This window comes from Eurosta solidaginis, chromosome 4 (genome assembly GCF_040869045.1).
Source record: "Eurosta solidaginis isolate ZX-2024a chromosome 4, ASM4086904v1, whole genome shotgun sequence".
Taxonomy (NCBI): Eukaryota; Metazoa; Arthropoda; class Insecta; order Diptera; family Tephritidae; genus Eurosta; species Eurosta solidaginis.
Window position 1 is genome coordinate 237162644 of NC_090322.1, and position 27211 is coordinate 237189854.

Sequence of the window (27211 nt, forward strand, 5' to 3'; positions counted from 1 at the left end):
TTTCAACGATTCAGGAACTCAAAACGCGTAGAAGATACGTAAATGTACCATATGGTGGAAATGGGAATCCTGGTATTCAATTGAGTGCCCGTGACAACGTTCAACGTTATCTTGGATCATACTTTGGCAGAATTGACACAAAGACGTGAGGCATATCAAAAAATCTATTCTAAATTTTCTCTTATCACTTATATGAAACATCTAAGCAACAAATAATTACGTACGAGATTCGCTATATTGAGCAACTACTACACCCAAGATTTTGAGGAAAATTTGGGAAATGTAATGGTCTTTTTCAAGGCATATTGCATCGAAAAGAATATTTCAATTTATTCTCCGCTGGAACTGTTGATAATGCTGGGACAGTATAGTTTGCATATCTCTTTCCCTAATACTGATATTGCGTTGCGAATGGTTGTTTCAATTCCTATTGCAAATTGTAGCGCAGAGAGACCGTTTTCTCTTGTAAAACCCCTGATCCTCAGATCTTCATTGGGCGAAGACAAACTGAATGCTCTTGGGTTGTTGACGATAGAATCAGAATTGCGATTATATCGTTAGAGAATTCGCAGCTGACAGATCAAGACGCAAAGAAATGTAAATGAGGAATGTTTGAAAAAAAGTTAAGGTTAAATACCTCATTAATATGCAAATGTCGATTATCTTTCGTTATGTATTTCGTTAATGACAAACTAAACTGTAATAAAGCATTGAAAATTGCAAATATTGTCTTATATATTATTATTGTGAAAAAAAAAAAAATGAAAAAATTGTAAGGGCGGCAAGTTATGTATTGCCTATGGACGGCGAATATTCAAATCCGCCTCTGCGTGTGCGACTATGTGCGAGTGTTTGTCTCAACGAAAATGAGCATCATTATCATCAACCGCTATTTATGCGCAATTATCATAGAGTTGTTTTATGAAGTAGTAATTTGATTTGCAGAAGGATGTACTTCAATGTGTTTGACAAGCTTTACTCGATTGTTGCTAATGATAGTTGAGGCGAAGTGAGAGAAGCAAGCGGTTATCAAAAATTATAAGCTCTCTGACAGCAAATAGGTTTCTAAGTGGAGCAATTAAATAATTTTGTAATTGATTCATTGTGCCAAAACTCAATATCATTGGCGCGATTTCGACTGAAAATCAGCCTGAGATGTTTTAGACAAAAATCGTCTACATGATTGTGTCATTTTGACTGATTGACGTGTAACTTGCATCACTGGCATAGTCAGTGCTAGATCAATCAAATGCATTGGCTGGCGACCGGTGGTTAGTCTTACACAGCTCGAACTTCCGCCAACTTTAATACGGCTTACAGGGTCGGATTATAGGAACTTACTCCGAACTCTTCAAAACTAGAAAATCCGGGAGATGCTTATATTAGGAATATCGAAGAAGAAATCAGTAGACTGATCTACCAGTCGTAAATATAAAATTTGCAAACCTCATTCGGAAGCAATTTATTCATAGGCGGCAATGTAATAGACGTTAAACTAAAAGTCAGATAGGTTTTGCCCAGTGTCCATAGGGGAACCCTATTTTTTTCTTACATTTATTCTGATTGTGGTGGTAGTGTACTCTGCCTACCTTGCCGAAAATCCTGGGTTCTACTTGCGGGAAAAGCAACATAAAAAATATCTAAACAAATTTTTTAAATTAGAAACTAGTTTTTTTGGTACGGCCGCTCCTCTGCAGAGATGCAAACACTCCGAGAGTATTTCTGACATGAATAGCTTCTCAGTGAAAACTCATCTGTCTCGGAGTCGAAGTAAAACATATAGGTTTCGTCTTGCTAATTTGTAGGAACAATTAAAAGGAATACGACGCAAACTGGAAGAGAAGCTCGGCTAAAAATCTCTAAGGATAATACTGAGCCTTGCATTTTTTATTTATAACAAGTGATTTGCCCCCTTTTTAGCCAGAAGAAAGGTAATGCACTAGTATTCTACTCGAGTGAGAGGGAAACTTGTCTCAATTCCCACGGTGGGATGGACTTCCCTACTTTAATATTCAATACTTTACTTTATTTCATTATCTTATTACTAACAATATAAGCATTGGTATATGATTACGCGGTCGCTATCCAACTGGCAACGGTGTGTTTTAGAATCATCGTCATAGGCAAAGAGAGAAACCGGTTTTATATACCTAAGTACAGGTTGGCTGATATTGGTATATGAACTCTGCTCGCACATAACCCAAAAATGACCGCTATGTGAATTATGTAGTTAAGTAGCGGCTTGATAGAATTTACGAGCAGGGACCGTGCATATACAGAGATCGTACATAACACCCCTTAACGCCCAGTTGTGTAAAATTGTGGAGGGCGTCTTTCTCTGCTCGATCGACGTGGAGTCGGCTCATTGACATCCGAATTTGAAGATGCTGTTGATTCAGCGGCAGATTGTCGAGATTGCGGAGAGTGCGTGGTGTGCGACGGATTTTCCGATGTTTCGTTATCTTGCTCCGCACTTGTTTCACTTGTTGTTTCCGACTCTGTTTCTACGAACTGAGGGGCATCGTCTACTTGGCGACTTCGCATTTGATCTTGATGTCGCTTGACCGTTCTAGAGTCTTGCAGCTTCACTGTATATGAAATCGGCCCTGTTCTAGATAATATGGCACCCTGGATCCATTTTGGTCCCGAAGAGTAGTTTCGAATCCAGACAGCGTCACCTTCACTATATGTTTTTATTTTAACATTGTTGTCAACTTTTGACGATAACTCATGGGGATGGATCTTGTCGAAGTATGTCTTAAGTTGGCGGTTGAACATTAGCTCAGATGGAGAACGTCCTGTTGATGTATGTGGAGTGATATGCTGGTTAAAGAGGAATCGAGACAGTTTTAGATCTATGTCCGTGCTTTCCGGAATTTTCTTCAGAAAGTTCTTGGTTGTTTGCACCATTCTTTCAGCCTGACCGTTAGAGGATGGATGAAATGGAGCACAGCGAATTTGGCGAATTAGATTGTCTTGCAGGAAAACTTTAAATTCTTCTGATGTAAAGGCTGTACCATTGTCGGATACTATGGCATCTGGCAATCCGTGTGTTGCAAAAAGATTTCGCAGTACTGTTATAGCCGATTTCGATGAGGTTGACTTTACCAAAAAAACTTCGAGCCACTTCGAAAATGAGTCGACTACGATAAAGAATTGTTTGCCCTGAAAGGGGCCAGCAAAATCTACGTGAAGGCGTGACCAGGGTGATTTAGTGGTTTCCCACCAGTGAATTGGTGCGTGCGCATTTTCGTTCCTCGTTTCCTGACATGGCACACACTTTCTAACAACACCTTCTATTTCGGATTCCATATTTGGCCACCAGACATAGCTTCGTGCCAAAGCTTTCATCCTGACAATGCCTGGGTGGCCTGTGTGTAATGCATTGAGAATTACCTTACGACTACCGGGTGGAATGATAGTTCGATTTCCCCAGAGTAGACAACCTTTCATTGACGATATCTCGTTTCGGCGAGCATAAAATGAGTACAACCCATCAGTACGATTGAGGGTTTCTGGCCATCCCCTTAACGCCCAGCTTAGCACCTTGGCGAGATTCGCGTCCTTTGCAGTTTGCGTTGCAATTTGCTTGGCATCCACGATGGGTTTAGCAACTGTTTCTATCATTAACATTTCTTCGCTGTTGTCATTAGAAACGGTTTCTTCAGGTATTGGTAATCGACTTAAACAATCTGCGTTCCCCATTTTGTTACCTTTGCGATATAGGAGGTCAAAATCGTAAGCGCGTAAATAAATGCAGCGACGGAGCATTGTAGTGGATATAACGGTGGGAACCGGTTTTGATGACGTAAATATACCCAAAAGCGGACGATGGTCTGTGACAAGAGTAAATTTTCTGCCATACAAATATTCGTGAAATTTTTTTACCCCTGCAATTAAAGCCACAGCTTCTCTGTCTATTTGTGCATAATTTCTCTCTGCTTTCGACAGTGTCCTAGAGTAAAACGCTATGGGCCTTTCGGCACCATCAGGCATACGATGACTAAGGACGGCACCGATGCCGTAAGGAGAAGCATCGCAAACTACTAATAAGGGTAACGTTGCATCATAATGTATGAGTACACGGTCTGACGTTACAAGTTTTTTTAGATTTTCAAAAGCTACTTTATGTTTATCTGTCCAACACCAACGGCTGTTCTTATCTAAAAGGCGATGAAGGGGTTCGGCCAGCGTCGCTTTGTTTGGAAGGAACGCGTGGTAAAAATTCAGGAGTCCCAAAAACGCTTGAAGCTGTTTTTTATCGGTAGGCTGCGGCGCACTTTGTATTGCAGAAACCTTATTCGATGCTGGCCTAATGCCCAGGGAGTCCAGCTTGAAACCAAGAAAATCAACAACTGGCACTCCAAATGCGCATTTATCTTTACGTAGCCGCAACCCCGATTCATCGAATCGTGTAAAAACCTGTTCAATACGTTCTGCAAGCTCGGTTTCTGTTTTACCCATTAACATTATGTCATCAAAATATGGCAACACACCCGGTATGTTTCGCAAGAGAGATTCAATAAAGTTTTGGAAAATGCCGGGTGCAGAGGAGATTCCAAATTGAAGACGTGTTACTCGGAATGCTCCTTTATGTGTGACGATTGTTTGCAGTAGTGACGACTGCTCATCAACAACCAATTGTTGATATGCCTGTGCCAAATCAAGCTTGGCGAATATGTTGCCACCCTCTATAGACGAGAGCAGGGTGCTAACGGCAGGAATTTGAAAATTATGTGGCCTGAGTGCCTTGTTGAGTGTCGACTTGTAGTCCCCACAAATTCTCACTGAGCCATCGCGTTTAAGAACTGGTACGATAGGTGTTGCCCAGTCAGAGTACTCAACAGGTTGTAATATGCCTTGTGTGCATAATCGGTCCAATTCGGATTCGACGAGTGCTCTGGTGGCCAACGGAATTCGACGCGGTGGGTAGCGAATTGGCTGAACATTTCTATCAATCTGAAGTGTAACTGGGTTTCCTTTAAAACACCCAAGTTCGTCGGAAAATAGGTGATTGAATTTTGAAAGTACCTTAGCAATTGACGGTACATCTGCAATGCCATTTACTCCTTCAATGCTAATACCCAAAGGAGCGAACCAATTGCATCCCAAGACAGCTGAGCGGTTGCCATCCACAATGACTATTGGAAGTCCCGTAACTTTTCGCGATTGATATGTGACGTCTGCCTCTATGACTCCTTTAATAGGGATGTGATTACGTTGATAATCCATCAATTGAAGGTCGCAACTATGTATCTTAGGCTGGCTATTTGGCCATGTGCGCTGAAAAGTCTGCGTTGACATTATGGTGTAGTTCGAGCCCGAGTCGATTTCAAATTGACACGAACGTCCATTTATAACTATCGACGTTGACTTCTTAAAATTAGCCACAGGTAGAATTTGATTGATAGACTGTGGTTTTGATTTTTTCCCACGACGTGAATTATTAGATGCTTTCTGAGGAGTAGACGATGAGTTGGGTGTTGCCGAGCGACAGACGCGTTGCAAATGGCCCTTGGTACCGCATGCCGAGCATACTGTTTCACGGTGCGGGCACTGAACGCGAGGGTGGCTACCCCCGCAACCGTTGCAAGGCCTACTGTTAGCCTTATTTGGGTTGTATTTGTTTTTGTTTCGAGGTGGTAAATTGTTGCTATCTCCTTTAGTAATTCGATGCACTTGCTCCGATCGCCGCATTTCTAGTGCATTCTTTGCCGCTACTTCTGCCGTTGAAGCGCGGTCGATAACTTTCTTCAGTACTAGATCAGATTCAGAGAGAAGGCTTTTCTGAAGTGCCTCATCTCGTAAACCACAGACCAAACGGTCGCGTAACATGCGGTCCAACCCACTGCCGAAATTGCAATCAACTGCTAACTTTCGTAATGCAGCTACGTATTCAGGAAAACTCTCGGTGGGTTGTTGATCACGTTTGTGAAATTTAAAATATGCCGCAATTTCCGAGGGGCGAGGAGAAAAATGATTCGTTAAAACTGATTTCATTTCACTAAGGCTCATATCACTCACCTGCTTAGGCGAGGCCAATGACGACAGAAGGTCATATAGCGGTGCGCCTGCTAGTGTCAGAAAAACAGCTTTCTGGCGCCCTTCCCCTTGCACGTCATTGGCAAGCAGGTACAGTTCGAATCTGGCGTAGTAGGTTGCCCAATTCTCGGCGTGATTAACATCGAATGATTCCAAACTTCCTACAGATGCCATTGGTGCCACGCGATTTTCCTGCACTTGTGATGGTACTTCTTCCTCCTTAGGCGGCATTTACCCAATATGTCGTATGTTAAGAGACGATTTTTGTGGGAGCGGTTTTTTATCCTACCGACTGCGCCAATTTAATATTCAATACTTTACTTTATTTCATTATCTTATTACTAACAATATAAGCATTGGTATATGATTACGCGGTCGCTATCCAACTGGCAACGGTGTGTTTTAGAATCATCGTCATAGGCAAAGAGAGAAACCGGTTTTATATACCTAAGTACAGGTTGGCTGATATTGGTATATGAACTCTGCTCGCACATAACCCAAAAATGACCGCTATGTGAATTATGTAGTTAAGTAGCGGCTTGATAGAATTTACGAGCAGGGACCGTGCATATACAGAGATCGTACATAACACCTACTATCCCCGTGGAATGCCCAAGCCAATAAATGTCAGGGTCTGTTTACCAACGTTGGACTCGGTCAATCGACCACCGCTGATGTTTGAAAGAGATGAAGGCGCGCGCAATCCGCACAGGCAAGAGGGAGTGTTTACCAAGTCGACACTGTCAAAGACAACTCCTCCTACTATCCATTTGGATCCATCGAGCTACATATATTTAGTCTGGTATAAATAGCCAATAGTTAATATTACTAATGACACTTCTTCGAGGGTATAACCAGCACCACCTTTCCCGCTCCTTTGACTTCCTTCCCCTGAATCTAGACAATTATCGCCGTCGCACTCTTTGGTGAGAAAAAAGTCGCTCATATCGTCTCTCCAAGCGTCACCGCTACTTGTACCAATATCAGCACTCTCTGGTGAGGGTTAACGTCGTTAATAACCCCCGACCGTCACTGTTAACAATGCATTATCACTCCCCGGTGAGGGCCGACTCTTTCTTTGAGCGTGATCATTTCCAATATCACCGTAATCATTCTCGGTTAAGAGCCACCGTTCGCCAGTACTCTTCGCTCTCCTTGGATCGCAACTGAAATAAAAAATAAATAAATACATTCGAGGTGACTTTGGTGGAGCTTCTCTTCCAATATGCGGCGTGTTCCTTTTAATTTCCCTGCAAATTGGCGGGACGGGACCTACATGTCTTATGACGACTCCGAATGGCTTCTGCAAGGAAGATGAATTTTTACTGAGAAGCTTTTAATAGTAGAAATACACTCGGAGTGCTTGCCAAATCACTTACGAGGGGTGAACTCGGAGCACGCTTCCATTAGATCACGGCAGCCGATCGCATTTACTCGGCGACATTACCTACGACAAGCCGCCACCATTACTCCGCCTCTATCTCTATGCTGTACTTAAGGTTGTGGAAATTCTGGGTTGAGAGCCGCGTTGTATGCAAGTGCTCGAAATCAATACATTTATTTTAGGAAGTGGGACCTTAATCCGACTCTGGTTTGACTGAGAATAACCCAGCAAGCCCATCTCATATAAGGACAGGAAAATAATTGCTATAGGCGACAGTATTGTGTTGGACCCGGAGAGATGAGCCAGCTCGTTCATATTACATTCTTAAGCATAAATGAAAAATTGGCTAAAAAAAAAAGTGGACTACTATTTGCAATCATCACCACCAGTTGAGGAAGCCAACAACAGGGATACTTAATTCAAGGTATAATACGGCCATGCAAAGGGTGGCCCATTGGAAATATTAATTTCATGTTGTCATAATTGATATATGAATGACGTTAGGCGGTAGTTTGAGATTGGAGGAGGTTGGGAGTTAGGGTGGGAGTTGGAGTTCTATTGAGAGTCGTAGTTTGAATAGAAATGGGAGAGGGAATGAGAGTGGAAGTGGTAGAAGCAGATGGAGAAGGAGACAGTATATGGATGCGAGTCGGAGGAAATCTGAGAGGGCAATGTGTGATGGAGACTTAAGAGTTAGATTGGAAGAGGCAGGATTTTCATTAAAAAGTAGGGGTGGATATCTATTCAACACCAAAATTTATATCCATCCACATTGCGTATTTAGAGAGCTTGTTTCAATTACAAGCTCTCGCTTTCCAAAACACATTCGTTCAACCTAGACATTTGTTCCTAATCTCCTCAAATAAACCTAAGTGTGAGCGAAAGATCTTCTTCAATTATCTTTTGCAGAGTATCGAGAGATTGTTTCTTTCTTAATATTAGTCGCATTGATGAATCCCCCTTACCGTGGATAAGTTTAGGTCGAATGAGGCTCATCGTATTCCACGAATAAAGAAACTTTACGATTTTGCGCTGAAAGTTTGGTTTTTCGACAGCTTCTCAGGAGCTTTTTACGAATTGGCCTTACAGATTCGAATCATGGGAAAGCATGTTCTTAGACAATTAATCCAAATCTTCGGTTTTTCTCAAACAGCAACGAAAAATCGGTCCCAATGGCGCATTGAAATTGTATTTGATAAGCCTGACGAGGTAAAACCCCATGGGCACTGTAATATATACTAGCGTAGGAGCTTTCTCTGTCCAGGTCGTTTCTTTCAACCTTGGCTTAAGTGCACTGCTAACAATTTGAGAACTTTGCAGTCCAGCATAGGTTGGAGAAGTCGGGGGCCATTTAATAATGAAGTTCGAACTTCATCCATCCAAGGGAGATCTCCGGGGATCAAAACCAAAATGTTCACACAACTCAGAAAATATCTAAGCTTTTTTCAGGCCGAGTTAATCAACGTAAGCCGGTTTGCAGAAATCATCCTGCAAGGAGGATACGAAAATGAGAAAATAGATATATTCAGCGACAGTCAGGCCGCGCTGAAGGCATTATCTTCAGCTGAGATTAGATTATCAACAGTTCTTGAGTGCATGGCGAAACTAAATCTTTTACGGCTAATAACATTATTCGCTTGGTTTGTGCTCGAGACACAGATGGTTGGATGGAAACGAGCAACCGCACAGACTGGTCAGGAAGGCAGTGTTCGCAAAGCCAATAGGGCACGAGTACCTCATGGCGATACGGTCACACACAAAAAGAAAAAGGCTTAGGCGGGAGGAGCAGGCATGCCCCAGAGAACAGCACTGATGCGTAAGTCAAGGACTGAGGAAGGTATAAAGCTATAAAGCGCTATAAAGACACCATCTACCTCACAAAAAGCAGCCTTAGAACTTTAGCTGTCATGCTAATAGACTAAAACCCTAATGCATAAACTAGGTATACAGCTTAATAGCTTCTGTTTGTCCCACGAGAGCGAAGATGAGACTGTGGAACATATCCTGTCTCTTAACAGAATTACTGGCTTTTTTCAATGCAATATTTCTTATGAAACAGATTCCGCAATGCTTCCGCAGCGCAATTGTTATCGCCCTCTTCAAAAAAGGCGACCCTCACCTTTCTTCCAACTACAGGGGACTATCACTGCTTGACACCATATATAAGATTTTCGCTGCTTTGCTTCTGAGTCGCATTAACGCTTGGCTCGAATGCAATAATGTTATTAACGAGTTTCAGGCGGGCTTCCGCAAAAACTATTCAACAATTGACAATATGTTCAACTTGACCAGTATTGTACACTTGAACTTTAGTGCGAAAAAGAAAACTTTCGCTTTCTTTGTCGATTTTTCATGTGCTTTTGACACAGTTCCAAGGAATTTGCTTTTCTACAAGTTTGCCCAGCTCGGTCTATCTAGTCACGTTATTGAGGTACTTCGCTTAATTTATGAAGACACAACTAGTCAGGTTTGGATGGATGGAGCGCTTTCGGAACCATTTTCTGTTAAACAGGGTGTACGGCAAGGGTGCATGCTAGGTCCAGCTCTGTTCTCTTTATATATAAATTACTTAAGTGACATTCTCCCCTGTGGTGTAAAAGTTGCTGACGTTGTAGTTAAAGTTCTTTTGTACGCTGACGATATTGTGCTTCTGGCAGACTCTGCGACAGATTTACAGAAAATGATAGATGCGCTTTACCTTTACAGTAAGCAGTGGGCGTTGACAGTTAATCTCTCTAAATCCAAAATATTAGTTTTTAGGGAAGCTAGCAGGATGTTCGCGGGGTGTTGCTGGAAATATGGTAATGACACTATTGAGATTGTAAATGAGTACAAATACTTAGGCGTGCTTTTAAATTATAAACTTTCTTTCAAAAAGCACTTAGATGCGAAACTGTCAGAAGCTAAAACTGCTATAGTTACTACATGGCTCAAATATATAAATAATCCCAGAAGTCCCATCTCGCAAAAGATGAAAATTTTCGAAGCGGCGTCCAGGTCTATCATGTTTTATGGTACGCAACTATGGGGTATTGATAAGTTTGAGTCCGTAGAGAAGCTCCTGCGGTTCTTTATAAAAAAGCTAATATTTCTGCCATCTAACACTCCAAACTATATGTTGCACCTCGAATCAGGTTTATGTTCGTTGTACTACCATACTTTAAGCACGCACATGTATTATATCGCGCGCTGTTTTTTTGGAAGATGTTTATGTAAGTATTGATATGGACCTTCAGCGTGATTTCTCGCCTGCAGCGCTAAAACTGCGAATTCCTGTAGTACTAGAGAAATTGCTGCAAAAAGAGTTTGCTAGATACACCGAGAATGCGCTGCAATCTAGGTCACACGATCTTTACCCGTACTTGATTCCTATGGACGCTACTTTCTTCTCCAATGAGTTCTCAGCCTACGCCATAAGTCTGATCTTTCGCGCCAGGGGTGGCTTGCTAAATCTCAATGCAAGAGCTTTTAAAAATGTAACTTCTGTAAACTGCTCGGTTTGCAACTTATGTACTGCTGAAGACACCTTGCATTTTATTGGGATATGTCCTATTTACAAAGATATCCGTTTTAAATGTTTTGGTGAGAAAGTTTTGGACCTGCAAAAGGTTTTAACTATTCTTAGTGGTGGTAATATCACTCGCTACGCTCTTATATAAGTAGTTGCGTTAAATATAGGAAACTTATTGTAACAGAATTTGCTTAAACTATTGTTTTTAACTATATGTGCTATGTGGACACACAACAACGAATGTTATTGTCTAAGATCCACTATTTATTATTTTAAAGTATAGTCTTACAATTTCTACTTTTGTAATTCTTTTTTGTAATATAATATATAACTATCTCTCTCCCTCTCTCTCCTTCTCGATTGCGGTGCAGTCACGATAAGAAACTAAGAATTCTTGGATTGCTAAATTAAGGGAGTACTTACTAACATACACTCTCCAAAGCCGAGCACCATTCGGTATATCCTTATTGAACTCGATTCAAACGAGCTGCTGCGAAGAGATCTAAAGGTCGTAGTGCCTAGCCTCACAATAACATATCTATCCAAATATGGCATATTCAAACAATCAGTGGAGACTTGTTAGTAAAGGGTAAAGTCCCCAGATCCAGCATGATCAGCACAAGCGGTGCTCTAAGAACAACGCCTAGCGAAGCTCTTCAGGTCATTCTTGACATCGTTCCATTAGATCTAGCTGGTTATCGCGCGGTGGAAATTTCAGCCCTGCGCCTAAGGGAGTTGTCGTGTTGGAACAGCAAGACCACAGGACACTCTAGTATAATAAAAATACAGTTTTTACCTTCTAGCACGGATCGCTGTGCGACCACAACAGTTGCGGAAGTCAACTTAAGATAAACATTCGGAGTCGGATAGGTGCTTTGCTATTGACAGCAGCATTTCCATATACACGGAGGGCTCCAAGCTAAACAGTAGAGGTGGAGGAGGAGTATACTCAAGGGAACTTGACTTCCAGCTCTCCTTCAGACCACTCAAGTGTATTCCAGGCAGACGTTTCAGCCATCATGAAGTGTATTCCAGGCAGAAGCTTCAGCCATCATGGGAGCCGCAGCTAGGATAGGGACATACAATGTCGGCAAAGAAATTTTTATTTTCAGCGACAGCCAGGCTGCCATAAAGTCACTTAGCTCCTACTCGTTCAATTCTGAACTAGCACTAAACTGTCGCCGATCTGTTCAAGAGATGGCGCAACAGAACCGTGTACACCTGACATGGCCCGCTGGACATAGGGACATCGAGGGAAACTGCATTGCAGATGAACTCGCTAGGCTGGGTACAACCAGGCAGATTCTTCCTGACCAAGAACGCTTAAGTATGACCCTGGCCACATTCAAGCTAATGCTAAAAGAACACATCCACCGTCAAGGCGACGAAAGATGGCTACAAACACCGGGGTGTCGTATATCGAAGGACACCTGGCCAAAATGGGATCATAAAAGATCCCGTTACGTCTACAACCTAAGTAGGGATACAATTTCCACACTTGTGGGGGTACTAACTGGTCATTGCCTTATAGGTAAGCATGTAGAAAGGTTAGGAGCGGTTTATCGTCGATGCTGCAGGAGTTGTAAAGACGATGAGGAGGAGGAAACGGTGATTCATCTCATCTGCAACTGCGCGGCACTAAGCGGAGCACGGCAGCGCTTTCTGGGTGCTCCATTTCTAGATAATCTGAGCCAGGTTGTGGAGTATGATGTCAAGGACCTGGTAGTTTTATCAGGTCCTCAAAATGGTTCTAAGAGGACAGGTCATGTTGTATTTTCGTGGTATCACAACGGGCCTAATATCACTAGCGTAAGTGTGCCCTAGCGCAGCCACCTAAACCTAACCTAGCCTGTTAGAGTTAAATTTATCTTAATTTCTTCTTCCGTCGAAAAATTTTGTTCACAGCTTATAGAACTGATAAACAACGATTTGAGTGTTACTCAGAGAAAACTGGAAATAGCTGGTTTACAAGGCGAATACATACCAAGTGGTGGCAAAGCGAATTCAACCAATTCGCCGTGCAGTAGAATGTCAAGTCAAAAGGAAATTTTCATTGGTTTCGATTAACTGATATATTGTAGTACAAGGCATGGAAGTATATGGAAAATAACCAAGAAGAAGCAACCAGCTGTTGGGATAACAACACCAGGTACTGAATTCGCCTTGGCTGGTTTATGTATCTCTCCAAAGAGGATAGATATATCCTTTTTCCTCCTCTATATATATCCTGTTTGGTCTTACTATTCACCTGTTTAAACATACTTATAATTTGTTGCCTTGATGCCATTATGAATAGAGTGAAAGGAAAGAAATTAAAGATGAAATTTAGTTTGCTTACCTGAACTCAATGGCGTCATCCTGCTCGCACAATTCATTTAGCATCCAAAAACCCAAAGATTCTGTGTGCACTTCATTGGGACTGTCGGCACGGGTACTACTCGGCCGGGTGCTTCCAACGCCTACACCGCTACTGCGTTGCTGTTTTCCATCGCTATTGCCATTGCTTGTATTCATACGCCCTCCTTCCTCTCCTTCATCTTCTGTTTGTTTACTATTTGCTTTGCCATGCCATTTATTATCTGGACACTTTTTTCTGGAGTTGCGACTATTATTTCTGTTGTTGTTATTGTTTTGCGCACGTCGATGCATTGATTTATCCCAACTTTTCTGCAACCATTTGGTAGCAAATATTTGTTGTTGTTGTTGTTGCTGGAAATGTCCATGACCATTACCAATATCTTCATAATCATGGCCTAAAGCAAAATTATCCTCATCTGATGTTGATGTAGCTGAGTCAAAATCATTTCGTACTGACTCAATATCGCGACTCGTCTCATCCTGCTCATCATTAACATCAAAGTCAGCTCCAGCTGCGCCATGCTGATTGCCATCGTTGCGTTGAAGTGAACTGAACCATGAAATTGGCGACTTGTTGCCTACTACTGAGTGATGATGATCAACAAAGCTGCCACGTTCTCGACCGCTTAACGTCGACAATGTTTCCACGAAAAATTCCCCGGTGTAGCGTAATTTGTTGGTGTTGGCGCCTTTGCTATTGCTATTGTCATTTCTATCCTCGATGTCATCGTTGTTGTTGTTGCTGTTGTCACCATCCCTGGCGTCTTTCTTGCCATTTATTTTCGCTTTTGTTTTGTTTGAATTTTCTGTGGTATCACCTTCTGTGTTGGTCTTGGATTTTATGGCTTGAATTGGTGCGGAATCAGCTCGCGTCGCACGGCCAGAAGCTGCCTTTGGTGTTGACGGTTTGGCGTATGTCATCAGACGCACTGAAGATGGAATGAAACAAGAAAATTTGAAAATAATTGGTCATTTGCAATAAAAATCATTAGGCCACATAAAATTGCCCCAGCAGAGTTATGAACTAGAAAATTTCTAATCTAAAGTTAATGTCTGTGCTATTATGAATAAATTTGTAAGAGCTCTATCGGATGAGGGGAAACTTCCCCATATTCATTTATTTTTCAGCCAAAACTTGTAAAAGTTAATTACCTTGGGCGAAGCGGAGCTGAAGAAAAGTTCGACTAGAGGCAAAGGACAAGCTATAAACCACCCAAGAATCAAAATCGTCAAGCTTAGAGCTGTAGCCTAAAACAGCACCTCCATTAAGAGAAACTCCACAGGGTGCTGCGGGACTAATAGCGAGTATACTCGTGGAGAAATGAAGTCAAGAGCTGCAGAGGATATGCCACAGGCTGCAAAGACTAGCCACCGGCGCGTTTGGCAGGCATAAGGTCATACAAAGTCGAAAGCACACAAGGAGAAACAAAAACTAAAGGCGCTGCTTTGAAGCAAACTTGTGTGTTGGAAGCGTTTGGCTAGGAAGTGATTCGAGACCTTTGATGACAACAATATAAAATAGTACTAAAGAAATTGCATTCACGGCACCAAGAGATGGACGAATTCAATATGGATATTGCGTTTCTCAAAGGGCCGCCTAAGGAGGATACCCAAGAAGTTCGCAAAGTGAAATAACTCTACGAAGAAAAGCTTAAAACAGCGGTTCGTAACATGGAATCTAAAGGAGATTCAATTCTGCGTCGTATCTTCACCCTTTATGGGTACCGCGAATAATGGGAAAAAGCTCAATACGACTTGCGCCCTGGAAGGGAACTCCGCTAAGCACGAACGACTCACGTCAAACACAAGTGAAGAGAATAGCAGATCAGTCCAGCTTTCGGCACTAGGGCACGATATCGCGAATGTCACCTACGGCAGTCTTCATCATTTGGACATGTTAGAAAAAACCTTTCTCGAAGCTTTGCAGACACACGAACTGCGAGCTGGCACTGGTCATGCGCACAGTAGATAAATAGATGACTGGTTATGGTCTTCAGCTTGCAACATTGTAAACGGAGCAATGTGAACAGGTTGAGACTTATATCATTAATATGACGATTGGGGAGCAACAAAGAGAAAAAACAGCTCAAAGAAATATTTGATGGTAAAACTTGATAGTAAGCTCACTTTACCTGAGCACACCCGAGAAGTATGCACAAGGGCTGCACAAACTGTATATTAGTCGATAAGTCCCAAATATACGTAGTCCAAAGTCACGTTAGAAATTTAAGCAGATGTTATGCAAAATCGGAAATTGGGTCAATGCTTAAGAAGAAAGCAGCTTCAGCTCATTGCATGGTATTCGCGGAAGCTGTCCTAATCGTTGGCGGAAAGGTCGAATGCCCGAAATGCCTTTAATGCGAAAATATAGACGAAGCACAAGAACAGCCACAGAGCTCAAAATAGGCGCATCCGTACTCGAAATAATGCTAAGTGCAATGTTTTAAAAGGGAAAGGGACTCCACACCCGAAGAGTCTGAAAGTTAGCCCAAACAATCACAGGAGGAGTTTGTTTCCACTGCCACAAAAAAAATATGTGTGACGAGTATCTGGTCTGTGTTACGTCGTGCTTTCGGGAGAAGCGCTAAGACTAAGACGATAGAGACTAAACAAGTCAGTTTTATCTCTAAGATAACTTTTTAAAAAAAATCGAGAACTAAAACTACCTAGGGTAGTCTCTTTAAGTTGTAATTGATTAATACAGATCAGGAAAACAGTCAAGCGAGCTGCTGGTGCTATTTAAAGGAAAGAGTATAACCAGTACAACCAGAACTTATGTCATGGATGTACATATTGGGAAAGTGTAATGTGATGCCTGCACTGCGATTTCTGTTGCGACTAGGTCGAATACAATCGCGTAATATTTTAATCAAGAACTATTAGATAGAAGTTATATTACCCCACGAAACATTTGTATACCTTCACTCCTTTCCTTATAGCCCCTCTCTCTTCCTCTGTCGACCCATCCCACACTACTTGTTCCTCTGCCTTCTTTTCCTGTCCCTGATCTCTTTCTCCGCCCTCTTCCATTTTTTCCCAAACATATTCCTCTTATCTTTCCTGCATTCAATTATTTAGTTTTCTTTTACTCTCCCTTTTTAAATTTCCACTCTTCTTGTTTTCACCGTGTCTTCGTCCCCTTTCTCTTGTTACTTCTTTTTATTCCCTTTCCATTCTTACTCCTATTCCTATTCATATTTTGCATCTAATTCTTGTTTCTGATTATATCCCAATTCCTATTCCCATCCCCTTTCCTATTTCTATTTCTGTTTCTATTCCTATTCCTACTCATATTCCTATTCCTATTCCTCCTAATTTTCCTATCTTATTCCTATTGCTATTCTTATTCCAATTCCCATTCCTATTTATACTACAATTCCAATTTCAGTTCCTATTCCAATTCCTATTTCTACTTCTATACCCATTCCCATTCCTATTTCTGTTAATATTCCTATTTCTACTCCTATTCCTATTCGCATTCCTATTCCTTTTCCTACTCCCATTCCTATCCCTTTACATATTCCTAATCGTATTCCGTATCCTATTTCTATTCCATTCAAATTCCAGTTCCTATTCCTATTCCTATTCATATTCCTATTTCTATTCCCATTCTTATTTCTATTCCTATTGCTATTCTTATTCCTATTCCTAGTCCTATTCTTATTCCCATTCCTATTCCTATTCTTATTCCTATTCATGTTCCTATTCCTATTCCTATTCCTATTCCCATTCCTATTCCTATTCCTATTCCTATTCCTATACCTATTCCTATTCTTATTCTTATTCCTATTCCAACTCATATTCCTATTCATATTCCTATTCCTATTCCTATTCATATTCCTATTCCCATTCCTATTCCTTTTTTTATTCATATTCCTATTCTTTTTCTTATTCTTATTCCTATTCCTATTCCTTTTCGGATTCCAATTCAGAATAAAAGAATATTTCAAATAGGTGGCAACGTTGTGAAGACAAGCAACCGAAATTGTTTTAGTTCATTGAAATATAATTGTTTGTGTGTTTGTGTGAATTCTTTAACACTCAAAGCCACTGACAAATCCACAAGGACATAAATTAATTTTCCAATAAATCCTTGTCTCACCATTAAACATTCAAATCAGCATAGCCATTTACATAACCTTTACCAAAATTTTTGTTGTATTTCCATACAATCGTTCCTTTACATGCTGTCTGTTAAAATGTCTACAAATAAACCTACAGAGACAGTAAGTGCATAGCTGTGTAATTGCTTTGTGGGCTTGATTTGTGCTGCTGCCAGTTCTGGCTCTCATCTCGAAAATTTCAAATCTCAATTTACTATGCCCATTTCAAGTTGCTGAGCAGGAAAATGAATGACTGCTTGTTGCATTTGACCAAAAAGCTTAAGTGAGTTTGTATGCAGATATGAGTGAATTCATCTACCTGGTTTATGTACTTTATTAAGATTTTCTAATATTTTAGTATATGTATGTATGTAAATTTCTCTGAGTTTTCTTAAATTTTCCAGATTTATGTTGGCAATAATAATAGATTAGCTAGTATTTTTTGAACAATTTTTTTTTTTGAATTTGTCCAGCCACAGCTTAGTTGGTCGCATATACCAACAAGTTTCTCCATTCTCTCTCTTTCTTCCTCTCACTATCCTTTACTCTCTGCATATCACTACAACTTGTAACAAATTCTCTTCATAATTACGACCCCTATTGTATATAACAGTTATTGAATATCTAAGTAGATGGCTGATGTCGTTACCAAATATCCTATAGCTGCCTCTGATGTTTTCTAGAAGGGGCGTGGCATTGTTCGCAGAATACTAAATAGGACACATTACGAATATTAGCCAAAATAATGGCGGAATTATGGTGAACAAAAATTTCACCTTTCACCCTTTAGAGATTGCTCCTCTTCGCTTTCGAGAAGGCTCGTGAAGCATTATTGAATACAGGATCTGTCACGAAAGCATCAATTTTGGTTTGCAGTGTTTTCTTGATTTGATTACCGAGACATCATAATTACGTACAGAGAGCTGCAATAGTCGACGAATTAACACCGCTTAACTCAGTAATTGATATCACAGGAGCCAAAAAGGTCGTTGCATCCCTAGAGCTCAACAAAGGTAGCATCTCCCACCACTATGTGAAAGCGTTTGCAGTCTCCAAGTGTTTATAGGATAATGGATATTTTAAGATTAGTTCCGTACGGATGGGATTGGTACAGCATACCTCAAGTCGCAGATGAAATGTTACGGTATAAATGGTAGAGCACCTACGGTGTTACTAATCAACTCACTGTTGAAGGAGGATACATTTATTGGAAAACCCTGTTTCAGGATCATAGCAAAACTCAAGGATGTTAAGCCTATGGAGCTTCTCTTTATATCAACGTCCACGTACATAAACTGCCTCTGAATAATAGAGCAGGTCTGCGTAATTGACCTTTTTTATTGATTGAGTACTCATGACACTAAGCGTAATGACGGTTTGTGTACAAACCAAATTTGACAAGGGATAACGGAAAATCGTTCAAAGGTACATCAATTATCCACCTTCTCGGAAACTCAACAAAACAAATCGAAATGCCTTCAAAATAGTTTGGCCAGTATTTTCAGGACCTGTTTGTAGTCGGGTTGGGTTCAGTTAATTTCACACTTCAGGCTTACTTCGCTGAGGTAGGTTTGGTCTCAATGGTTAGTAGGGAGATTTTCATGGATCTAGCCCTCCTCCCTTTGGGAAACCCCTTTATTTGACTAAACCTCATCGTGAGGGCTTCCCCAGGGTGGGTCCAGAACTAGTCAAATACCCGCCGTTAGGAAAATGCCAAACAAAATAAAAATCGACTGACTGGAAGGCCGATTCAAATGCAACGGGCCTCTTTTTTGCACCTCGCAGGAACGATAGCACGAAGCTCTCTGGAGGGTATGCTAAGTTTCCTCAGCAAATACCAGTGGCGTGACATAGCATGTGATGCGGTCATTTTACTCATGGTAGTCAAGAAGCTTCTCTCCCTTGCTCCATGCCTGGAACGCAAGGTAAAATAATAAGCGAAGGAACGTTAAGACTCTTGTATTAAGTTCTTTGTGGGGAGTACTAGGTCTTCCCAGCAAACACTAAACGGAGGAGCATGTGGCGTGAACATTCCTCCCCAAAGTAGACGAGGAGCACATCTCTCCCGATCTCTGATTGGAATGCCGAGTCAAATTCAAAATCTGTACGAAGTCTCCCTAGCCACCAGTTAGTACATCGCTAATCCAGATACTTTGCCGTCGTGACCGACATGTGTGAGCCGCACGAGCGCCACCGTACTCGAATCGTGAGCTCTAAGCGTTCATCTTGGGAAAGGATAAAACGACCATTACCACCGTTCCCTGGATTCCGCTACCGTGGCCACTCTCCGAATATGCACGGCTATGCTGAAACCGCTTTCGTCGCTTCCTGCACTCTCATCATTCCCATCGCGCTCTTTTCTTCCCTCCACCTTATCTTTCGTTCTTTGGGAAATTAGACTGTCGGCATTAGAAGAAAAGTCAGCGTCGTTTGTGCCTCTTGGGAGCTAGTATTAACTATAACTAGCTGTGTTATTATTTAGTAGGTGTTTTGTGTGTTCACAAACTATTTTATCTTTGCTGGTGGCACTCAGCGGTTCTGGCTCCTTTTTAATCAATTACTTTGTTTTTGCAACCTATTACTTACTTATTTGGAACCGGTTTGTTTGAATCTCGTTCCTTTTTGGAGTCGGTAACTTTTTTGAAACCCCTTCTATTTGGAACTGGTTACTTTTTGATCTATATATATGGGGTATTCCATCCCATTTCGACCAATTTTGAACCCGACCCCTTTAGAATTGGCTGAAAGTTTTTCTTCTTTTTCTAGCTTACGAAAGACGTTTTTCAGAATTTTTTCATCCAAATCAAAAAAAGTTATGAATTTAAAAAAAAATGGGATAAAATACCCCATATATATCTATATCCTCGTCGGTTTCTTTTTGAAACCTCTTTCTTTTTGGAAATTCTTATTATTAGCACCTACGGCTTTTTGAAACTTATTCTTTCTTGAGGTCGGTTACATTTGTTGAGATCGTTTCAAGCCACCTTATTTTACGTCCTTACCTCAATGCATACCTATGTGTGTTTACACTCGTATGTATGTATTTGTGAGCAAAATATGTGTGTGGTAGAATAGAGTAACACCAAATGGAAATATCATTTTGACTTGCAACATCGATTGATTTGCGATGACAATAAGTGGCATCGACATTTATGTACTCAGATGTAGTTTCTCTCTTCCCACGATTCAAGGGCTCGGTTTCTATATGTGTGATGGCGTTTGATTTGCCACTATTACAACTATGCATTAACCCTCCAACATCATCGCTATATATGTAGCTTTTACTTAGGACAATTTTGTTAAAAAAAATTTTATTGCCACAAGTGAAATTAATTTGAACAATTATTAATGAGCAGCTACATATTTCAAGCATATTGGACTCAAGAGATTATGAGTTATTATGATACTAAGAAGTGTCGGAACGGTTTTTTGGCTACAAGCGAATGCAACTAATACAATGGGGATTATGGATTGTACTTTTATGTAGGGATGTATGTATGCATTCATTTGTCTAAGTTGGATTTGAAAACAAGTAAGGAAGGCTATGTTCGTGTGTAACCGAACATTTGAGCTTAGCTGCGTTGGTTTCGTAGGGTTTCGTAGATGGTTTATAAGTGGTTTTTAATTCCATATCACATAAGTTTTGGAAATATCGACCAAATTGTAGACCAAGGGTGACGTTTTTTGGAACGATTTTCCTTCAGCCTTTGTCAAATAAGGGTAAATCACGATGTAGGAAAATGACCCTAGGGTAACCCTGGAATGTGCTTGTACGATATGGGTATCAAATTAAAGGTATTAATGAGGGTTTTACAAGGGAGTGGCCCTTAGTTGTATATGTGAAGGCGTTTTCGAGATATCGACCAAAATGTGGATCAGGGTGACCCAGAACATCATATGTCGGGTACCGCTAATTTATTTATATATGTAATACCACGAACAGTATTCCTGCCATAATTCCAAGAACTTTTTTATTTTCTTCTACTTAATATGATAGGTGTCACAACCATTTTACAAATTTTTTCTAAAGTTATATTTTGCGTCAAAAAACCAATCCAATCACCATTTTTCATCCCTTTTTCGTATTTGGTATAGAATTATGGCATTTTTTTCCTTTTTCGAAATTTTCGATATCGAAAAAGTTGGCGTGGTCATAGTTGGATTTCGCCCATTTTTAATACCAAGATAAAGTGATTTCAGATAAGTACGTGATTTTTGTTCAAGTTATCGTGTTAGCGACTGAGCGGAAGGACAGACGGTCGACTGTGTATAAAAACTGGGCGTGGCTTCAACCGATTTCGCCCATTTTCACAGAAAATAGTTATCGTCATAGAAGCTATGCCCTTACCAAATTAACAAGGATTGGTAAATTTGTGTTCCACTTATGGCATTAAAAGTATTCTAGACAAATTAATTGAAAAAGGGCGGAACCACGCCCATTTCGAAATTTTCTTTTATTTTTGTATTTAGTTGCACTATACCTTAAATTTTTTGTTAAAATTTCACCTTTACATTTTTTTTAAAGTGGGCCTGTTCGCTATCCGATTTTGCTAATTTTTATTTAGCACATATATAGTAATAGTAGTAACGTTCCTGCCAAATTTTATCATGATATCTTCAACGAATGCCAAATTACAAATTGCAAAACTTTTAAACTAGCTTCTTTTAAAAATGGGCAAACCCACTCACCAAGTCTTTGGTGATGGATTATCACACTTTTTCGGTTTTTCGAAATTTTCGATATCGAAAAAGTGGGCGTGGTTATAGTCCGATTTCATTCATTTTAAATAGCGATCTGAGATGAGTTACCAGGAACTTGCATACCAAATTTCATTAAGATACCTCAAAATTTACTCAATTTATCGTGTTTAGGGACGGACGGACGGACATGGTTAAATAAATTTATTTTTTCGCCCAGATCATTTTGATATATAGAAGTCTATATCTATCTCGATTAGTTTATGCCGTTACAGGGTGAGCTCTGCTCAGCTGAGTATAATAATTGAAAGTGACTTTTTATAGAAAAATGCGTTTTTAGTAAGGAACTAATTGACGTTGTGAGATAAAGTCTGTGGCCTTTGTTTGTTGGCTCTGTGAAATTAATGTTCAGGGTGAAAACTTTCCCAGGATTATTTTATAATAATCCCATGAATATCAATTGAAATGTTTTGAACTACTCTTATAAGCTCGTAGTTACACTCAGTCTACTTCGTGAGCTCGATGGAATATGTTTAGCGTACCACTGACACGTTTGATTGGGACGAGTAAGTTGAAGGCTATGTGTTTCAAGGAGATAGTTATTCTATCTGTTTTCGTCTGCTCTCCATTTGGGGCTAAGTCTGAACCGTGCATGAAAGCCTGTTTTTTTAAGGTTAAACAAGCCGTCACAGAGATGAGTTCGCCCTGCCTTTTAGACTCCCAGCAACGATCTATTTAAAAAAAAATTTAAGGTACCTTAACATCCGGGGAAACTTGGGCCGAGCTTCTTTTTCAATTTGCGTCGTGCTCCTCTTCATTTTCCGACTCCGAACGGCGTCTGCAAGACAGATGAGTTTTCACTGAGAGCTTTTCATGGCAGAAATACAATCGGAGTGCTTGGCAAACACTGCCGAGGGGCGACCCCGCTTAGAAAAATTTTCTTCTAATTGAAAAACCTTTTTTCTAAAATTTTGATGTTGCTTTGCCAGGGGCGTGAACCCGGGATCTTCGGTGTGCTAGGCGGAGCATGCTACCAACACACCACGGCGGCCGCCAATGACCTATCTTGCTTTAATATATTTGATCAGTGTTCATCAGCCTATGCAGTATTCTATCTAACTACGCTGCGGCTTAGTCTCATATACAAATTATTGAAAAAAGATAAAACCCCGTTAACGAACCACCTTAAACTTTACTTAACTTAATTGGCGCTTAACCATTTAAACGGTTATAGCCGTTCAGCAAGGCGCGCTAGTCGCTTCTTCTGTCTGCACACTGTCGCCTCCTCAAACTACATACCTCTTATTTCTCTCATCCTCTTCCCCTTGCTTCCCCTCTTTCGCATCTTCTTCCTCTTTTTCCTCGTTATTTTTTACATTTCTTCCTACTCCCCTTCACCCCTTCTTCCTTTTTCCCGTTCTTTTTCAATTCCTTTTCACCTTGACCCTCACATTTCTCTCAGCCTTTCTCTCCCTTTCCAGCTTCTTGTACTGTTCCGCTATATCAGTTTCTCAACTTTTACACGCCATCCCTTTCTTTTCATCTCATATTCTGCACTTTCGACTTCTCTCCCGCTCTTTTATTTTCGGCCTTTTTAACCCTCTTCCTATTTTGTTGTTGTTGTAGCCGCAAAAACAAAACACAGTCTTGGGTGAGTGTTGCAGTTTTGGGCGGTTGCTGGCGGTCGTTTTCGGATGTTGTTGTTGTTGTTACTGTAGCGATAAGGACACTCCCCGAAGGCCTTGGGGAGTGTTATCGATGCTGATGGTCCTTTGCCGGATGCTGATCCGGTACGTTTCGGTACCAAGCCCGTACATCTCGGGAACGATTTATTATGACCACATGCGACCTTCTTGGTCATCTCGTCGCCAGAGCCTCGGCTGTTAACGAAACAGGATTCGCCACGGATAGGTGAGGTTGACAATTGGGTTTGGAGAAGCTATATATTGCGCTGGCAACCTGAAAGGGTTGCGCTACACAACCCCTTGAATCTGGTATTTTAGTCGCCTGTTACGACAGGTGTACCGACTGCGGGTATATTCTGACCCCCAAACCCGCTGGGGGATGTTAATATTATATTCTGTAAGTTTTTTTTCGCCTTTCACAACAGACATGCCTTATGTTGTTGTTGTTAATGTAGCGATAAAGTTGCTCTCCGAAGGCTTTGGGGAGTGTTATCGATGTGATGGTCCTTTGCCGGATACAGATCCGGTACGCTCCAGTACCACAGCACCATTAAGGTGCTAGCTCGACCATTTCGGGGACGATTTTTGTGGCCAAATTAAACCTTCAGGCCATTCCCTCCCTCCCCACTCTCATTAACTCTTTTAACGGAAATACTTCTCTCAGCAAAACCACTGCCCACATAACCTAACGCACTTTACATAACCCACTTACCTTGATACATCAAACCGCAATTGATGCCCGATGCTGACGTTGCGAAGACATTATGCTCCAACTGCAAATCTATAGATAAATGATGTCCCACATGATGTAAACCACCACCACCAGCCGTACGCCCATCATCCAAGGTATCCTCGCCATTTGTTTCCGATTGTTCTTCCTCATCTATGTCCACCACATCGTTAAGGAAATCACTAAATCCCTCATGGCATGATCTCGTATTGCTTTTATTTTTATTTACTTTCGTCTGCCGCTCAATTAGCGCCGCGACAGCTGATACATCTCTTGCAGTCCCTCCATTTGTTGGCGCTGCATCATTTCGCAGCCGTGATGCCGTAAGCATTTGTGTTAGCTTATCATGTGTGTGATCATTGGGAGGCGTGTTGCTATGTGCGCCAGAGTTGAGAGTTTCAGCTGACGTATGTGCTGTATTGCCTGTGGATAATTTGTTGTAATTGCTGTTAATTTTGTGACTGTTTGTTATTGTTGTTGCTGTGGTCCCTGTGATATGGGATATTAATTGTTGTTGTGGTTCGTTGTTGTTGTTATTGCTTTTGATTGCAGCTACACTCACATTCTGCTCATTATTATTTTTATTTATATTGTAATCGCCGTTATTGTGTTCTGTGCCGTTGTGCGTAATTGAATAATGATCGCTATTGTTGTTATTGTGATTTTGGCTCTTTGGCCTTTGCTGTGTCACTTCATCAGTCGACGTCACCATATCCACCGCTACATTTCCATACAGCGCGGTCGGTGCCTCTGCGGTGCGTTGACTTCGTTTGTTAGCGAAAGGTGGTCCTGGTGAGCGACCTGGCGCTGGGTCACTGTTCATATGGCCGACTGTTTGGATGGTGAATAGTCCGAAAAATAAAAGGCATATAACTAATTTCGTCATTATAACAACTACAACTACAATGTGAAATTGTTGCTGTCGGCTTTTGTGATTGCTCTGGCTGTTGTTCTTGCTTGATTTCTTGCTGCTGTTGTTTTTGTTGCAGTTGTTTGTGTTGTTGTTGTTGTTGCGGTTTGTGGTGGTAGTATTGTGATTGCGGTTGTTGCAATCGGTATGTTTGCTCTGGTTTTTGTTGTTGCTGTTTTTTTTTGTAACTGTGGTCGACGTCGCTTCAATTGGATTTCCATAGACGTTAAATGCGCTTTGGATTTTACTAACGGATGATGTGATTTGCTTTTGATTTTTGTTTTTATTGTTGTTTTCGTTTTTGTAAGCTATATGCAACTAATTGTTTTGCTAATTAGTGTCTGGTATTTTAACCCTTTTATATACATATATGCATCTCTTTCTATTGCTTACATAATTTGCATTGGGACTAAGTCCTTTAGGGCATTTTCGTGTCCTATATTTGGATAACCGTTATCCACTTCAGCCGCGCTCGATATTCGCCAGATGCAGAGAATAATCATTTTTTGTTTTTGTATTAATATCATCGCTTCCGAGCACTATTGAATATCATTAGTTTTGATGGCATTTTAGTGAATATTAGATTTTTTTTTTCGAGGTGCGTGTGGAATATGAACTCTAAGCTTCGGTTATATCTGCAAAGAAAAACGAATTTTTTACATATATATTAATTTACATACATATGTACATACTAGAGATATACGCCGCCGATTTTAGTCCTTTTTCGCACGCCGCCGCTGAATGTCAAAAATATCGGTGCGGCGGCGGCGGAGGCGGCGTCCGGCGCGTTACTATATTTTTTACTCGTTTAAGACGGTTGAGACCATTTATTGTTCATGTCGAAAATTGGTCGGGTATGGTCGAAATGGTATCAACGGATGCGCATCACTGTCACTTATTCGAAATTTAACTCCTAGCTGTTCATAAGTTATTAAAAAAAAAACAGGCGCCTTCGATGTCAGCTTAACACGGACTTTGCATCACCCAATTCATCAAGTTATTAAAACAAAACACTAAAAGAAAAGTTGTATAATAAATAAAAAAAAAATAAATGTAAGGCGCGATAACCTCCGAAGAGATCTAAGGCCGAGCTTCTCTTCCAATTTGTGTCGTGCTCCTCTTGATTTTTCCCTACAAATTGGCCGGACGGGACCTACATGTTTTATGCCGACTCCGAACGGCATCTGCAAGGCAGATGAGTTTTCACTGAGAGCTTTTCATGGCAGAAATACAATCGGAGCGCTTGCCAGACACTGCCGAGGGGCGACCCCGCTTAGAAAAATTTTCTTCTAATTGAAAAATCTTATTTCTAAAATTTTGATGTTGCTTTGCCCGGGAGTTGAACCCAGGGCATACGGTGTGATAGGCGGAGCACGCTACCATCACACCACGGTGGCCGCCGGCTATTGTATAATAAAGTTGTTAAAAAAGCAAATTACCCAAAAAAGGTGCCGATTAAAAAAAAAAAATACATTGAGAAGGGTTTGAAAAATCACTCGGGCTTACATTTAAACACCTGTTGTTTATTTGCGAAACTATACAATAGCGTCTGAAATGTTAATTTTGATTTTCGCACTTCATCCTTCGACACCCAAGTCTCCCGGTTTGATATTTCCTAAGGTTGGCGGCCCTATCCGCAACTAGTCCCTTGGAGTGAATCACATTGTTTATAGCCTACCAACCAAGTTTATATATAACCTACGCGTTACGGCTCCTTTGACAAATGTGAATACGTAGGCACATATATGTATTTACCAGGTGAGGCTTTGTCCTTCGCAAGAACACTGAAA

General features: G+C 40.9%; 1 protein-coding gene across 43 annotated transcripts in view; it reads right to left on the reverse strand.

The window, feature by feature from the left end:
- The window catches only part of LOC137251101 (uncharacterized), a 641551-nt gene that overhangs the window by 77878 nt on the left and 536462 nt on the right, over positions 1-27211 (reverse strand). For 40 of the 43 annotated variants that reach the window (XM_067785126.1, XM_067785125.1, XM_067785121.1 and 37 more), the window contains 2 exons: positions 24494-26056; positions 13276-14224 (listed from right to left, as the gene is read on the reverse strand). The exons of 1 other annotated variant lie outside the window; for it this stretch is intronic. In XM_067785126.1, the coding sequence (XP_067641227.1) occupies positions 13276-14224; positions 24494-25397 (1853 nt within the window). In that variant the 5' untranslated portion in view covers positions 25398-26056. The remainder of the gene's footprint in view (positions 1-13275; positions 14225-24493; positions 26057-27211) is intronic. 2 more of the 43 variants (XM_067785135.1, XM_067785134.1) reach the window with 1 other exon arrangement.